The 17,111-nt window shown below is 39.8% G+C and overlaps 1 protein-coding gene across 11 annotated transcripts in view; it reads right to left on the bottom strand.

Moving 5' to 3' along the window:
* The window catches only part of RTN4 (reticulon 4), a 69,835-nt gene that overhangs the window by 26,403 nt on the left and 26,321 nt on the right, over positions 1 to 17,111 (bottom strand). For 6 of the 11 annotated variants that reach the window (XM_040553508.1, XM_040553507.1, XM_040553509.1 and 3 more), the window contains 2 exons: positions 3,420 to 3,476; positions 152 to 2,599 (listed from right to left, as the gene is read on the bottom strand). The exons of 2 other annotated variants lie outside the window; for them this stretch is intronic. In XM_040553508.1, coding sequence (XP_040409442.1) covers positions 152 to 2,599; positions 3,420 to 3,476 — 2,505 coding nt within the window. Of the gene's footprint in view, positions 1 to 151; positions 2,600 to 3,419; positions 3,477 to 16,956; positions 16,988 to 17,111 lie in introns of those variants that run through there. 3 more of the 11 variants (XM_040553513.1, XM_040553510.1, XM_040553517.1) reach the window with 2 other exon arrangements.

Below are 17,111 nucleotides of genomic sequence, written 5' to 3'. Positions count from 1 at the left end.
AAGAGTGCAGGCACTAACGTTTTTTGTTACCCTCAACCTATACAGGGAAGTTTGCAGAATATGACTTAAAAAAGATTAAATCATGACATGCTTAAGTGTAGCTAAAGAATTATGAAGATTAGTGAACTGCAAGACAGTGTACACAGATTACCTGAAGATTTATTCAGTTTTGCTGAAAACACAGCAGTAGGCTTTTCCTTTTCTTTAATTGAAGCAGCTTCTCTCTCAGCTTCCTTCTCAAAAGCTTCTGGTTTTACTACACTGACTATCTCTTTTTCAGTGGATACAGGTAAGGTATCTGTGGCTGGTAAGGACAACATGGATACTTCAGGCACTTCTCTGTCCACTGCCTCCAAGTACTTTTTCAAGACACGAGCATCTTCTTCAGCTTTAACTTCTACATTCTTTATAGACAGATCACAGGGTAGCTCTGGGCAAGGCAACTGCCTCTTCTCATCTTTGATCTCATTATTGATACCTTCACTTTCATCTTTGTGCATTATTTCTCTGTCAGCAACTTCTGCCACAAATTCGGGAGCAGTTTTAGGATCAACTAGCATCACAAAGTCTTCTGCTACTGAGACTGGGGAAGACTCCACAGATGAGAGACCTTTGCTGTCTCCTGTTTTTGATTCTGTAGCAACAGATACATCAGCTGAGTAAGTCATTGCATTCAGCTCTTCCATTTGAAGGGGAATCTTCTCTGCCTTAGCTATTTTTGTAGGTGTTGGCTCAGATGGCTGCGTGTCCACAATTTTGGAAGAGTCCAGTTCGGCTTGGAAAGACTCCAGATAAGGCTTGCCTGGGGCAGCTACTGAATCTACAAGTTGTTCTTCATGTTCATCATCAGTTACAATGCTCTCAGTTGATTTACTTTTTAAGATGAGAGACTGCTCTTCACTTTCTTTCTCAGGAAAGTCAGATATCACCTCACTATTAAACAAGTCAGTTTTTCCTAACTGTGAAGACAGTTTTTCAACAAATTCCTTGTGTTCAGGCACATCCTGAGAAATGCATTCTGTTACTGGCATCTTTGAATAATCTGTTAAAGATGCAGAAGCAGATTCACCAGAGACCTTTGTTTCCTTAATTAAGTCACATGCGATAGATATATATGGAGTCTCTGTATCTTCAGGACTGGCACTACTCTCACGATCAGGTTTAAGTGTCAATTCCTCTTTTGCTTCTTGGGCCTGTGTCAATGGTACATTCACTGCTTCTTGGTATAATGGAGGTTTTTCTGCCTCTTGCTTTACATTCTCATAATTAGCAGTAGGAATAAATGTTTCTAATGGGGAAGCTTCAAGCTGCACAGTAGATGTTTCTGTACCAGCAGTCCCACTGCTTAGCGGGGCTTCCATGACAATATCAGGCAATACTGGTGATGGAGCAGCTTCCGACCCTTCAAATGAGGGACAGAGCTGCGTCACAGGTTTCAGAGTCTCTTGTACTGACTCGGAGGTTTGAACTAAATCAATCTTTGTTTCATAAGCAAGTTTGGCACATGCCACATCATGCATTTCACTTTCATATGCTTCTTGTACTAGATCAGGAGTAAGACCTTCAGGCATACTCGCTGCGATGTCAGATAGCGTATCAACAGTGCTACCTGTTTTAGCATAGTCAGCTTCCTGGCCTTCCTGCTTGCCAACTGCTCGAGTACTAAAATCACCTTGTTCTGTGTTCTGAGCTTTCATCTCTGCAATTTTTTTCTCATCATCAGTTCTATTTTCTGAAGTGCCTTCCTCTAGTGGAGAAGGAGATTTGACTTTGTCACCATCAGGAGTTTTAGAGGATTCAAATTTAGTGCAAGTGATGTAAGTCTGAGAAGGTTCTTTTACAGCTTCTGGGGTACTTGGGAAGGAGAGATCTTCAGCACTGCCTTCACTCTCTCTTTCATAATCCTTCTGCACCACCAGCTTATCTACACCATATTTGTCATCTAAACTGCTTTCCACAGTGCCATCTATCTTACTTCCAACATCCTCTCTCAAGCTGCTCAGTCCGTGACTAGCACCTTTTAATTCCCATATTGACTCATATGGTTTGAAGTCTACGTATTCTTCCCTCTGAATAGTGTCTTTTTTCAATGCTCCCTTTTCACCATAATCACCACCTCTGTACTTGTCTTTGTTATAAAATACATCTTCCTCAATTTTCTCAGAAAAATCTTCACGAGTTTCTGGAGACATTTTCAGCTGCTGTACAGGCATTTTCTCCAGGTTACATAATTCTTTAGGGCCCTCTAGCTGCATTTCTTCTTCAGCTTGAGATAAAATGGCTGCTTCTGCTTTAGCAAATGGGGGTTCCATTTCTGAGTATTTCATCTTGGAAATGTCTTTGTTTCCCTCGGCAAGAAATGGATTTCTTATGTTTTCCATTGTTTCTTTACAAACCTCACTTGCATTTTCTCTGTAAATGCCTCTTGCAGGTAATCCATCTGAGAGTTTATCAAAGGCTGCGTGCTCTTTAAAGGGATCAGCTGAGAGAGGAGAGGAGGAGGGAAGAGAAGCAGCAGTATCAAGCGGGACTGCAGTAAAATCCTCTTGACCAAGTGACTTAGTGCTACCTGGCTGCTCCTGCAAGTCCATAACTTTTTCTGTGACCATGGACAGAAAGGAAAGTTAGAGAATTCAAGTGCTCTTAAAGTCAATGCAAATTTTCATGACAAGTTCACATGATGTTAGTTATGAAGAGGTTCTATCACAAATATTACTAGCCAATAAAACAAAGTATCGTTTAAAGTACGCTATTCTATTTCATCTCTTCTAGCAGAGAAGTATGCAGGAGGCTAGAGAAGCAGCAACTTTTTGCAGTGCAAAGATCACAGTAAAGCTGAAGATGCCAGACAAGTACAGAGCATCCAAGTATAACAGGCAATATTGTCAAAGTGCAGGGGGAAAAGAAACAGAAAGAGGGTATGTCCATACGCTTGTGCATAAACATATGCACAGACTTGCATGCCAGTAAGAATTTTTTTTCCATTTTTTTTTTTAAATAATGGGAATTTGGTAGACAATGTAGCTAACAAAATCCACTAAAAATATATAGGTACAAATTTTACTTATGTGAAGTACTGCAGAAAGTTACTATGGATTAATTCTTTCTGCTAAATCAGTAAAGCAACTATGCTTTAATGTGCTAACCTGTTAATAGTATTAACTGCTCTCTTACATCAAGGGTCCAAGAACTCACAGATGGCTGTAGTTTGTTTATAGAACAGTTTACCATGTAAATAAATGAATGCGTATTAAAATCTTGAACAGATCAACTGAAAATTCAAAACTGAAAAAGAATGAGAGGCGCTATTCTTGGACCCATGCTGACTTTTAGTAAAGGCAGACTAACTGGAAAGAGTTAATGAGATCAGATCAGAAATGCAGGATGTATTCAGACAAAGGTGAGCAGAAAGAACTTGCCTGCAGAGGAGTGCATCAGAGGCGCAGATGTAGCAGGAAGAGCAAAAAGGGTCTCATCTGAAAAACAAACAAATAACCTCAGCAGAAATAAAGGCTAAATAGTTTGAAGGGGGAGAGGAAGGGGAAATGGAGGGAGGAGCGAGCAAGTAGTTCCCAGTAACTAGACAGGCCCATAGCCAACACCCACACAGAACCTCTGAACTAGATACAAGCCAGGTAATTTGGGAGAGCCAATATTCAGAGTTCTTCCTTTACAACAGGATCTTTATTGAGGTGACTGAGGAATCTCCACCCTTCAAGCCAAGGTCCAGTTTAGGATAAGATACACACCAGTAACTATTTTTTATTTTCGTTATTCAAACTTGCATACTACCAAGCAGTTTTAGTATCTCCATCATTAGAAAAATCACCTGCCATTGACACACTGTCCTTAACCTACTCCCTTTGTCAGAGGATTTCCTAACATGTATGAGAAAGCAGGGATAACAAGACTCAACCAAAAATTCTGAAAAGTTAAAATGAGTAAAGCTCTGAAGCTCTCCACAGAGCACTGATCTGGTAACAGTAAGTGACTGTACTCCTAGTTACTATTTCATTATGTTATAATGTAGACAAACTTCCAAATGAAGGCATTCTTAAATCTTTCTTTGTCATGAGTCAAGAAGACTATTTGTTTTTCTAAATTTGTATTAACCTTAATATTTCACCAGAGAAAGTTCCAGACCTCCAATTACCACCCAAAGAGCTAAGTAAATATAAGGAAGGACACCGTTCTCCTAAGGTAAAATAGTCACTCTACTTCACAAATGCATGTCAAGAAGCCAGAGGATCCCAGAGTTTCAGATTTTACACTATCTGAAATAAAGGCACAACTATATTTTACAAAGCTGCATGAAGCATTTAATGAAAGCCCAGTTTAAAAGCAGCGATGCCTGACAACGATGTCATTAGGAACCAAACAAACCAAGTCTTCTTCTATATTCGAGTCAGCAGCAGTATTTTTCCCAGATCTGTAATGGCCTGTTGGCATTACATCGATGTAAAAATAGTAACATTTAAGTAACTATCTTTTAATTCAAAAACTTTATACACTCTTCAGAATGAGAGTGTTAAAGAATATTTGCAGTTTACATTGATTGCATTAGCAGAATGGAAAATTATTTCAAAGCATTTCAATTAGATTTTCAATTTCCAGTCTAGACAACATCAACGATCTTTAGTTTTATTTGCCTGGACAAAGATCAAGTACTAAAGAAGTTAAGGACACATATCGTAATTAAAATCAAAGTAAAGTAGAATCAATTGCTTTCAAATGATGAAAGGCAAGAAATGAGAAACATGGTAGAGTCCAGCAGCATATAGGGAATAATCCAATAAAGACATTATGGTCATTCAGCATTGAACCAAGACTTTCTGCAAAAGCAATGCCACTTCAAGAGCCTCATGACCTGTTTGGCTTACTCAAATTATTCCCAACTGCAGTTTTCCAAAAATCAGAAGTCTTCGCACAACCTACATTTCCTGTCGCAATACAGTCAGTTATTTTTGTTTTGCAGAACACTTACCCTCAAGTGATGTTTAGAATTCACAAAACATAGCAAGAGTAATAAAGTTGGAGCATAGGACTCAGTATTTAGAAGCTTCCTTAACTCCTGCCAGGCTAAAGGTGACCTCTGTTCAGTCTTCTGGAAATTACATTTTCCTATTAAGAACCACAGAGTTGGAATTGAGAGAACCTCAATTCGCAATTTAAAACTTGTTAAAATAGTGCTACAGTTCAGCGGCAGCAAAAGCTTTTAAGAATAAAAATCACACAGGAGGACAACTGACCAATCTGTGATACCACAGGTCACAGAACTGCGACGCCCACCCACACACTGCCAAGTATCACCACGTGTCCTTTATTTCAGGAGATGCTCAACCCCGCGAGCCTGGGCTCCCAGCGATCTCTTCAGCCAGGTGCTGCCCCTCCTGCAAGCTCCTGCAGAGCCCACTGCCCAACCACTTCACCAGGCATGGAGTGAAACAATGGGCTTCATCAAAAATGCAGCCTGGGACCCATCAGTCCAGAGCACTGCTCTGCTTTCCTCAAAATGATGCCAAAAGCAGTAACATCAGGTATTTTTCTTCAGTCTCTAGTCTGCCCACTGTGCCAAGGGCCACAGTTGAGCTTTAGATTTTTGGCCTCACCACTTGCACCAAGAAGCAGCACACTCTCTTATCCCCCAGCTTTATGCCTAGAAGGACTGAGCAAGTAGCACCTCCCAGCCATAAATACGGAGCTATGTCCCTCTTTTTGCATGCCAGATGCTGGTCCTACTGAAACATTTAATACCACTTGGTTAAATGGATCAGCAGTGTCTGCATATTCCTGAGTCAAGGCCAACATCTCTTATCACCTTACCTCTTCCCTGCCCATGACACACTCCCCTTGGAGCACTGCACACACAAACACCAGGTCCAAAGCCTCAAGGGACCTGCCACGTGCCAGCTCACCAGGAAGCTGGCAACAAAGAGCACTGCTCAGTGCGCACCTTCCCCAAAAACACACATTCATCTCCTCCAGGCCATGCCAGAACAGCAAATCCTATGTTTGCTGGAAAGGATTTACACTTGGGAGCAGGGGAGATGGGAAGGGAAGCAGGATGGACTTGAAGAGACTGTACAGCACAGCATCAGGAGACAGACACTCTGGAAGAAAAGGATCTCACCATAGGGAAACCAAGCACAAGCCAAAGCAGTGGGGATGCAGAAAATCTAGAAAGAGAAGGGCAAAGAAGGAAGACAGAGCCTGCTGGGGTAAGGAGGTGAAGAGGAAATCTTTTTAATACTTCACAACCCCAGCGAGACAGGTTTCTGCTGAGGAACACTGATTTTAGGAATGTGATCCCTGATTTTTGAGTGCTTCATTGATTGAGACAGCACAACACAAGAACTCTCAGGTTTGGCCTCCATTTACTCAACACAAACACACAATAGCCATGCCAGTCACTGAATTCCCAGCTTCTCTTAATGGAAGGATATTATGCCCACACCCATACTTTACTTTTCACACATAGCTGGAGTGTGAAAAGGGATTATATAAAAGCAGTATTTCCTAACCAGCCAAGGAGAACCACCCACTTGCCCTCCATCCACGTCAGAGCAGCATTTTTCCTGCCAAAAGGAAGATAACACGAGAACCATTTCCTGCCCGTTGGCCCTGTGTAACACCTCCAGGCATGTGGGGGGAACAGAGTAGGACCTCTACAACTCCCACATCTGCATGACTGCTGAGGGAACCACCCATTCTCTTCAAACTGTAGTTCAAATGACGGAAGGGAATGACTTTTTTCCAGCAATGACATTTGCACTGAAGAATCTTTACCTGTGATAAGGATTGGAGGTAGAAACCTTCCAGAAACAATTCTGGGGGTGCTTTGCTTTGGGTGCTGGAACCAGGGGCCGGTCTCACAGAAGTTCCAGCACACCCTGTACTTTGGAACACATGGAAGCACAAATATAAGTTTATGACAGCCCATCAGTATTGGTCATGTAATACAGACCTGTGGTATCACATGCTGAACAGCCTTTATTGCATATTTGCCCTGGTGTTTTTGCTCTGCTCAAACACCAGACTCGAGCTCATTCTGAGCTGACTGAGGAATCAGAGGTGACTTTATCAGGTACTATGTAGAGCATGCTTCATTAAGAACAACATTCTTACCTAGATTTTAGTTTCACAAGCCCATAAGGAATATTTTTAAATACTGGGGGAGAAGGAACAGCCAGACAGGAACAAAACTTCAAAAGTTTTCCCATCACACCCCCCATCCTCACAGGCTAGCAGCTATGCAATAAATCAAGCATATATACGGTAGCTGTAAATTAAGAATGGGATTGTGCAGGTCAAACTAAAGATTAAAATATAATATTTCACTATGCACATACATATCCAGCCAAGGAGCTGTGCAAATTTATTTATGGTCTCATTTAAGCTTCAGTGTAGCTTTTTGAAAACAACCACCCATGTATATGAACATATCACCCTAAGAGGACAGGAAAAAAAGAACATATTCATGTACAAAGTGATTCATTTTGATAAATTTTTTAAATGACTCAGCAAATTTTACCTCAACTTTATACAAAATATTCCCCCCCCCAAAAAAATGCAGCTCTTCCTTTCATTAGCATGAACCCTCATACTCAAAAGCTCTGTATAATCGTTTCAACTAAAATGTAAGTTCCACTAACATGAAACTGATTTATGTTTTGTTTAAAAATAAAAAAATGAGATGGCAACATACCAATGAAGCATCATTTAAGACTCACATTCTGATTTTGTGCCAATTCCCCCACTAACCAGGGCTGTTATAGGAAACCGTTATCATCAGTTTAAACATAAAAATAGTGCATAGACTAGTTAATACCAAAGTTTGGAAACAGTGCATAGAATTAAATTAAGAGAAAGATTTCTGAGACAATGGAGAGAAAGTAAAGTTAGCTGCAAAACACTTCCAGAGAAAGAGAAGAACGTTTAAAAATGAAAAAGTAGTAAACTGACAGTTCCTGTGAAAACAATTTATCAAAAAAATGAATTTTCTTCAAAATATACTTGCCCCAAGAAAGCAGCAAGCAGAGGACTTAAGTCTAGTCACAGAAAAAAAAGAACTGAGAAGAACATGCTTCACCCCCATTGCTGGATTTTTGTTAACAAATGCACCCATCCACCTGCTCTCACACATAACTTTCCAAGCATCAGGTTTATGGTAAGACAGGTCTGTTGTTCTGATACACTCCTCATTTTTATGTATGAGCTCAGTATTGAAAAAAGAGACAAAAATATTTTTTCCTTACGTATAAACATTGATAGTAAACTTCATCCTGATGCACAGCTTAGCTTTATTAGTGGACTGCATCAGGGAATTTGCTAATGCTAAACGGCAGTTTCAGTCTTCAGAAAATAAAAAACATTTCCTGGATTAGTTTACTGGAGACCGTACATTATTCTTGCCAACTATTCTTTATTTGTTTTTTTTAAGACTAAAGTTTTTAAGAATCCACTTCACCTCTTCATTTTTAAGAAAAAGATCAAAATGCCTGCTAGCAAGACAAAGTACTAGTAAGACAGACCCACCACAATGGGACACCAATTCTGAAGAGCCTCTCTCTTGTTAATATAAATATGTAACAATAAAAGAACAGACAAAATCAGTGGCATCTCATGTGACATAAAAGTTATATCCACAGCAATTCCTGTGGGGCTGACAGGAAAAGAAACTGCCTGCTTCTTCAACGCATCAAGTTGTTAATTTGACCACAGCAAAGACCGCCCCAAGCTGCATTATTGATCTCAAATCATTATTTAGAGAAAACATGTATATGTATTACTGCTATGAAGTTTTACTCTTTATGATTCTGTGATTCTTACTGTTTTATGACTGTGATTTTTTTTTTCAGATTCAGGATCTACAAAAACCCCCAGGTCTTTGCAGAGCAATGCAGTACCCTCACATTTTATAAGCACAAGGACAAAGTGCTATGTTTTTCCCCTGCCATGTGCCTATATCAAATTATTATGAGTAAACTGTTACATCTTGGCATAAAGCATCAAAGACAAAGTAATGTACTGACCATTTGAGAAAGTTAAATATATTTAAGCAGAGTCGAGATCTCAGATGCCTAATTCTGTACTGCAGTGCACAAAAGCACACAACTTCGCAAGAACTTTGAGAAGAGCAGCTGCCTACACAGACTCCATTTAAATCACCTCCTGTTCTGATGCAGTTGTTCTAAATACAGTATTTCACCAAATATTTAAGCAATTCAAGATGAGGATTCAACTGCTAATAGCATCTTTTCATATCATTAGATCTGGCTGCAGAGCCACAGCAAACAACTAGGTTCTCTCATTTGATACTGTTTAGTCATACATGTAGTCTATAAACAGACATTTCCAGTTTAGTAAATTCAGACTGTAAACTACTTGGAAATCTTAGAGAAAAGTATTTACATACAAGCTGCTACAGAAGACAGAGACTGCTGAAGATTCAAATGAAAACAGAAGCCCTATTTTTAACATCTTGATGGTATCAGAGGTAGGATCACAAAAGGATCTAAGAACTTTATCATTAGCAAGGGCAACTGGAAGTCCTCTTGGGACTTCAGTTACTGCCAAGAGGCATCATGCATCATTTGCAGAGTAAGTTCCACTATACTGCATGGGAGACTTCTAATTTTACATTAGTTGAAACAGATCAAGAAAATGAGTTCCAAACAAGCATTTTGAACGTTTGCTACTTTAGATACTCTGTTTTATGGAAACTAGTCTCTAGCCAGAAGCAGTGTCATCTTACTGTTTAAGAAATCTATAACCAGAGTGGTTATAACCAGCAGCTTTTTTTCCTCCTTCTTCAAATATGGTATTTGCATTGTCCAACTCACAGCATCCTTCCTTCTTTTCGAAAAGTGACATTTGAGAGGAGTTGCTCAGCAAAGCAAATACTGTTCAGGGTACAACAACACAGGTAAAAGATGCCATTTCATCTTTTGGTCAGCTATAGAGTAAAAAGGGAGACTATACCAGCCCTGCAATACTCAGCTACCAACCAAAGCAGGAACGGGGGTACAGGGAAGATGTGTTAATTCCACCTGTATGATGATTCCCTCCATTACAATTGCCAGACTGCCAAAATGAATGTCCATTGTAAGAGTGTTGGTATTTTGTTTGTTGTTTTTTCTTTCCTTTGAAGACCTTTAAATACTTCTGACACAACTGCCAACCCCTCCTTGGTCTTGCATCAAACACTGATGAATAATTCTATGGACAGGATCCAAGGGGCGTTACAGAAGACGGTTGTTTCGCCACTTCCTATCTCCAGGCTCTCACCAGTACAAGTATCACTGTATCTCTTTGGAGCAGGGACACAATTTTATCTGGCTTTTAGGGAAAAAATCAGTTCACTTAAGAATAAGCAGCACATAACAAATAACCTTCACCTAGATTAACCAAAAGTCTGTCTCCTCGCACAGCTGTATCAACTGATCTAACCACGAAGTGTCTTCTTACAGAATTAGCATCAGGTGCTGGGTAAATACCTCCCTTTATTAATGTCAGGTGGCCACCATCATCAGCTTCAACTGTTCACAGCTCACCTGTGAAGGCCTGAAAATACCCACTTCATCACAAATAAAGGCAAATATTTAATAGCAAGGCTTAGAATGAATCTAGAGATCTCAGATATGAATGGATATTCACAGATCAGGGATTTATATTTAAGGATTTAAATTATTTTAATATACTTAATTTAAAACAACAAGCAATCTAGCCAGCTACAAACACAAGTCCAGCTCCACACAACCTTATAGATGAGAACTCACACTGGCAGTATTTGTAACCAAAAACTTACGTAATTCATCTAAAAACTAAATAAGCCTTCCTTAAGATCCAGATTCTTTAACCATACATTGGCGTAACAAACAAATTTGGGTTCTGTCAGTGCCACAAAACAGAAAAACATAATTACACCCAAACTTATTCAGAAGCAAGAGGTCTAAAGAGCCATGCAAACCCTATAATTACGCAGGCATTATCCAATTTAATTTCAGAGATTATACCAATCATAAGAGTCCCCTTCACTGATTTGTACAGATGGAATTTTTCTCTGCTTGCTCCATGATTAAAGAAATTAAGCAATATTTAGATTAGCTACTTTATCATTGCAGAATACATTTATTAGCTAAATTAATCTTTCAGAAATGGAGAAGAGATGCTACCAATTTCTTCCAGCATCTATTCCCAACACATTACCTTGTGTGACAAGCCTCTGTCTTAAGAATTTATAGTCTGTAAAATAAAAACAAATGGATGCATAAGGTAAATCCATGCCACAAGACAGAAAAAACATGGATATTCTGAGGGTTCAACAAAGCCATTACCATCATGTAAGAATATCTTTTAATGAAATGGATGAAGCGGTGTGAAAATATTAAATATACTATCCCAATAATCTACTTTTAAAGGAATATGTTCAGATATCAAGTAGGGCTATAATCCTGGCTTGCAGTAGATTTTGGTCAATACAGGTTTTAACTGCCCACTTGGGTTTTTGAATCACTTAGACAACTCACACAGGAGAACTCATTTTCTTATCTAACAATGAGATCTTTTAAACAAAGCTTGGGTTCAAAACACTCGAAATTCCTCCCTTTGCCCTTTGAACAGCATTTCTCAAGCTGAAGGCATGAATAATCAAAGACTAGGCTGAAGACCAAGAAACGACCTTTCTTCCAACACTACCACATACTTTTTTCTACTTTCTCCAGCTCTTGTTCCTTTTCCTTACGGTTCTCCAGCTCCGACCTGCTTTCTAAAGGCCTCACACATGCTCTATCCATTTTGCTTGGCATTCATTTGCTTATCACGAAGGACAGGGATGGACAGGCATTACAGGCTTTTGTCTTCTCTCAGAAGAGGGACTATAGCACAGCTCAAGAAAACTGGTCACAAAACACTAATGACTGGATAAGCAGTAGGATTTTGACATCAGACCAACAGCATCTAATAGGCCAAGAGCATTTTTAATGGGAAACAGAAAAGTTTATATTTATCTCAGTCTGTCTTATTTAAAGACTTCTCAATTAACATATTCTTCTTAGCTGATGAAGTTGATGACATGATTGCTCCACTCATTAAAAAGCTGCAAGTAAAAGTTCACAATACATTCCTAAGACAGAAAGCAAGCCTTCCAGCAAAAACAGAAGGTCAAAGTGGTATTCCTAACACTTCCACACAACAACAAACTAATAATTTTTGTATTGAAAAAGGTATGCCCCCTTTACGCATCGCAAAACACTAAACAGAGACAAAGCTATTAAAAACCATGGGGAAGAGCAGTCTTAAGAAAACCTCTACGTAGAAATTGTCTTATTTTGACAGATACAGTTAGCAGCAGATTATTTCCACTTGAAAGATAAAAACATTCTAATGCAATTTGATTTTCTGACTTTATGAATATTAATAAGTCCATTATTTTATTGCTACTGTCATAGCTCCATCCATGTGAAATAGCTGTAAGTCCAGTGATCTCACTGCTACCTGTACTTTACTGCCCCAAAAGCAATCTTAAAAAGTAGAAAACATCATGTAGTGTCTTCAAAGCATGATAGGAGTCAATTCTATTTCAATCCATAAAACAAGATATGCAAAAAAAAAAATATTTCACTGTTCTACTTAGACTCACAGTTCACTTTATATATATAATAGCTTCTTTTCTTTCATTTCTAATGCAGCTCAATTGTTAGCTACATGATTTTCTCCTACTTTGTACGTAAACATTCCTGAATGTGTCAGGACAATCTATATGTAAGCTACATTCGCTGTTTTATGTTTTCTGGACAGCAAAACACCAAGAAGTATTTCCTTGCTTATAAAGTATCTAGAACCTGAAGGACATTTTCAGACTAACTAAGCATTCCTAATTTTTGTATCAGTTTCATAGTTACCATAGTAACATATAAGCTCAAAAAAAGCCATTTTCATTCAAAATATTGTTTTAACAGAAAACAAAGAAAGATAACAAGCACACTAAGATATGCCTCAAGTTGTAGGTTAACAGCCCTGTATGTTAACAGCTAGAGCAACCCAGTGAGAACTAGCAAGTCACTGGTGCTGCAAAACAGATGTTGAAAGACACAGACTTACTGGCCCTATTGAAACCTCGTGGCAAGCAGCAGAATCTGCACAGAACGCCACCAGAATGGTAACACTGGTTTCCAGGGCTAAGAGAATGAAGACTGCATGGCTTCTGCTAAATAGCCAGGCTCCTGGATGGAATGCTCTGCAAGATCCGCATCCTTCCCATCTGGAGGAAGAGGAGGAAGGAACAGGGAAAGTGACCTCCTCACAGCACACCAACCAGAATTTAGGCTAGAAAAATGCATGGCAAATTACTGAAATAACACAAAATGCTTCAATGTTCCAGTAACAGTTCTACTTTAAGACTGCCTCCTTGCCATGCCAATTGCGTATTTCTCTCCCTGTGAGCTGCAAAGTTGCAATCTTTTGACCTTTATGTTCCAACTACTACTCATTCCTAACTCATCGGTAGATCAGTCATTGCAAAGGGACTCGAGACTTTCCTAGCAATTTTCTAGGTTTTCTCAACCAGAGCAAGGGAACACCACTGACCTGGAGGCTTGAACATTGCCCTTGACTCTTGTTTAGAAGGGCTGCCATCAGTGCTTATCCAGTAGATAAAAGAGGTTCGGTGCTCACCAGCAGTGATGCAACAGCATGGACACCAGTTGTCACTTCGTAGACATGCTGCAAACTCCCTTAAGTAAAGGTAAGGAGGAGGGGAATAAAGAGCAACCAACCAGCACTTCTGTGGTTTGTAGGATTCTATCTCCGAGGGAAAGCACCCAATGCAATTCAAAGCCTCCCTGTGGGCTACCTCATTGTATGGTAGGTGGAAGCTGTGCTGTTTTATCTTGCAAAGCAAGTCAAAGGACACATACACGCTAAGCAAATAAATACACTACCAAACCTGTCAGGGCCATCCTTGCACATACATCCGGTTAACAGGAGAAATATGGGGTTTTGGATTCAGAATCTCTTAAAGCAGCTGGTCCCACAGCACTTGACATTGCACGTGCGCACAACTATATGGAATAGAAAGATCCTTCACTGAACGTGGAATACAAAAATGAAAATACTGGCTTTACTGTACCAGTCAAATCGCTGGTTACTCTCCTCCTCTGTACATCACTGAAACGGACATTTGATAACAGCCAGAAAAAGTCACATTCCAGCTTTGATATACACAGGTTATCACCACCTCCCTTACAGCTTTACTGACAACTTTTGGGAAGGCAGGAGGGGATACGCCTCAAAGAAATGCTGAAGATCAGCAGGAACATATTTTAATAACCAAGGGATGCAAATGAAAGTCACCAGCAGCAGCATTCAGGGATAGCTGTATCTTTTCCAAGTCATGCTGCATTCCGTCCCCAGACCCCACACAACTCCTCTGTGCATTCATAGCAGCGCACCAGAAAAACTCATCAATGTGGAAAAAAGCCAAAGAGTACATATGCTGCTTTAGAATTTGTGTAAAATGCAAGTCACAGGATTTCAGGATATTTCCACTGCAGGATAAAAGGGACACCCTGTAATAAAGAGGGCAGAAGCAGGTATAGACCACTACATGTAATTGCCCTCCTATCACTGCTGGGGGAAATTTGATGAGGATGAACTCTAATACAGAATAGTTTGTGCCGCTGGTAGCTTGAGGCTACTGATGGCACCCCTGCTGACCTCTGTTTGCCGCAGTCCAGCACACAGGCAGACTGTTTATGAAATCTCTCCTGAACACTGATGAATTAAACTAAGTCCTAAAAAAACTAGATTAAAAACAAAACTAATTCATCAACTGGCAAATCAGAACATTTGCATATGCATCGAACCACTGCTGAGTCGCAGGCCGCTGGCATGCAAGTCATCACCTTTGTTCGCTTTGGATGCTGGTCTGCCATCCCATGAGGCCAGGCTGGCTTGCTGTGCATATGGGTTTCTTGTTAAGTATGTGGTTAAATGTCCTACCACAACCTCCCCTTCCAGCAAAGCGATATATAACCTGCCTTTAGCAGTATGCGCGGCTAGGATCTGGGGCTTTGAAGATGGAAAGTGGCATCTTCTCATATTAGTTTACTTGCTGATCTTACTTTAGACAGCTTGGGGAGGGAAAAAAAAGGATTTATTTTTACCACGCGTGACCACCTCAAACCTGTTTTTCTTTGTATGTTAATTTAGGTAATTGAGAAGATTTACGTAGAAAGCTCTCAAGAAGAATAGTAAATTTTGCTACCTACGTAACATTGTGTAGCAAGGAAAAGTAGTGCCCAAGACAGCATAAGTTTTACTGTAGCCATCTTGTTTCCTTCTGCAGCAAATATTTATATTAGCTCTTAAGAAGGTAGGCTGCAGACACACAGCCAGAGACTCACATTACATATAATTATGTCAGTCTCTTACAACAACACTGAATACTTATAAGTATGTAGCTGATATTAATTACAAAGATTTACTTTTTAAAGCACCTCCAGATATAAATAGTACATTTTAATGGGCCGAGAAGTTGTCTATACATTTTCTCTATTGTTATGCTGACAAAAAGCAGCACTAGGCCCTATTGTTGGATATAAAAAGAAAACCCTACTATTCTTCACACACTTGCTATAGGCAATACTACTTTCTCAGAAATAAAATTTCAAAGCTATTTGTCTCAAAACATCATTAAATCAAAGCCTTAGATTTTTAATATGAAGAGAACATCTAAATTTCTAGATTATAGATTGCAGTTTTTCACCTATATCTTAAGCTCATAGCAGAGCTGAAAGTAAATGAAACCATAACCCTCCAGAAGAGGGGGAGCCACCACAGACATGGGGTGACCATCCCATAGACACCCCACCACAAGCTGCAGGCACCAATTTGATTTTGCCAATTTCACAGCAAGACTGGAAGTGAACTCACTTGAAGCAAGGTAAACGTTTTGACTGAGAAATGTTCAGTATCCATTTAAACATCAACTGTTTTTTGGTTTTACACCAGGCTGCTGTTGAAACAAAGTACTCCTGCACCTGCGAGGACCAAAGCATTCATAGCATATCTAGACAGTGCTTCTATCAAAACAATTTGTTCTCATCTAGTAGTTTCAAGTGCTTAAAACATAACCTGTAATGTTCCAACCCATCATTAGATGAGCATTTTATCTGCCACACCTTGTCTCTGGGAGCCAGGCCTCCCAAAGATGGCCTCCTCACTTCAGAGCTCTGAATTAGTCACCACTGATAAATTCTGTCCCCTCCAGTTAAGTCTTACAAAATAACTCTGACACCACTCTGCAGCTACACTACCCAGTCCTTGTAACTCAACCCAGCTGAGTTGTGTCTCCTCTACTCCAAGAAAGAAGAAATATTTCAGGAATTACCGTGTTCCTTGCCTTATCCCTCTGGGGTTAAGGAGCAGAAAGCAAATGAAGCTCTACAAATCACACTTTCATCCCCACTTTTCAAAGCAACAGCAAGATTTGGTTGATCCTATTTCTTCCATTTTGTTCTGCTTAAGCCTCCATGGCTCCACTCAAACTACTTGCCTAGAAAGAAAAAATGCCACTTGCCCATCATATAGGATCCCTCCAGTTAAATCTGTTCCAAGTTTTTTGTCATTATCCATCATCCAAACAGTGGAAATAAAAATCTCCTCAGCATACTGCTACAGAGAGCTAGTGAAAGAACAAAATAAGAAGGCTTCATAAAAGACAACAGCAGAACCAACCACAAAGTCCTGGCACATGTGCAAATGAAATGCATTCTAAATCTATCCCCCCAAAAACGTAATTCATGTTTAACAGGGCTTTTTGTTGTTTCTCCAGTACCTTTTATCAATTAAATCTTGAATATCACATTCACTCCTGACGTTATTATTGAAACCCTGCATCTCCCAGATGTATATAATGTACCGATACAAGACAGCAGGAATTAAGATATAAGGCACTGTCATGATAAGGCATCCTGCTTCGCCAACTTCCATTGTTTTAATAGCCTCCCAACATCTCGTGCACTTGCAGCTAAGCACAAGAGGGACCGAGGTGCAGCCGCAACCAGCAGCCGCCACCGGGGTTAGGGATCCACCGCCATCAGCGCCTCACG

Source organism: Cygnus olor, chromosome 3 (assembly GCF_009769625.2).
Source record: "Cygnus olor isolate bCygOlo1 chromosome 3, bCygOlo1.pri.v2, whole genome shotgun sequence".
Taxonomy (NCBI): Eukaryota; Metazoa; Chordata; class Aves; order Anseriformes; family Anatidae; genus Cygnus; species Cygnus olor.
The sequence above is the reverse complement of the archived record's forward strand: the minus strand, read 5'-3'. Positions and strand labels throughout refer to the sequence as shown.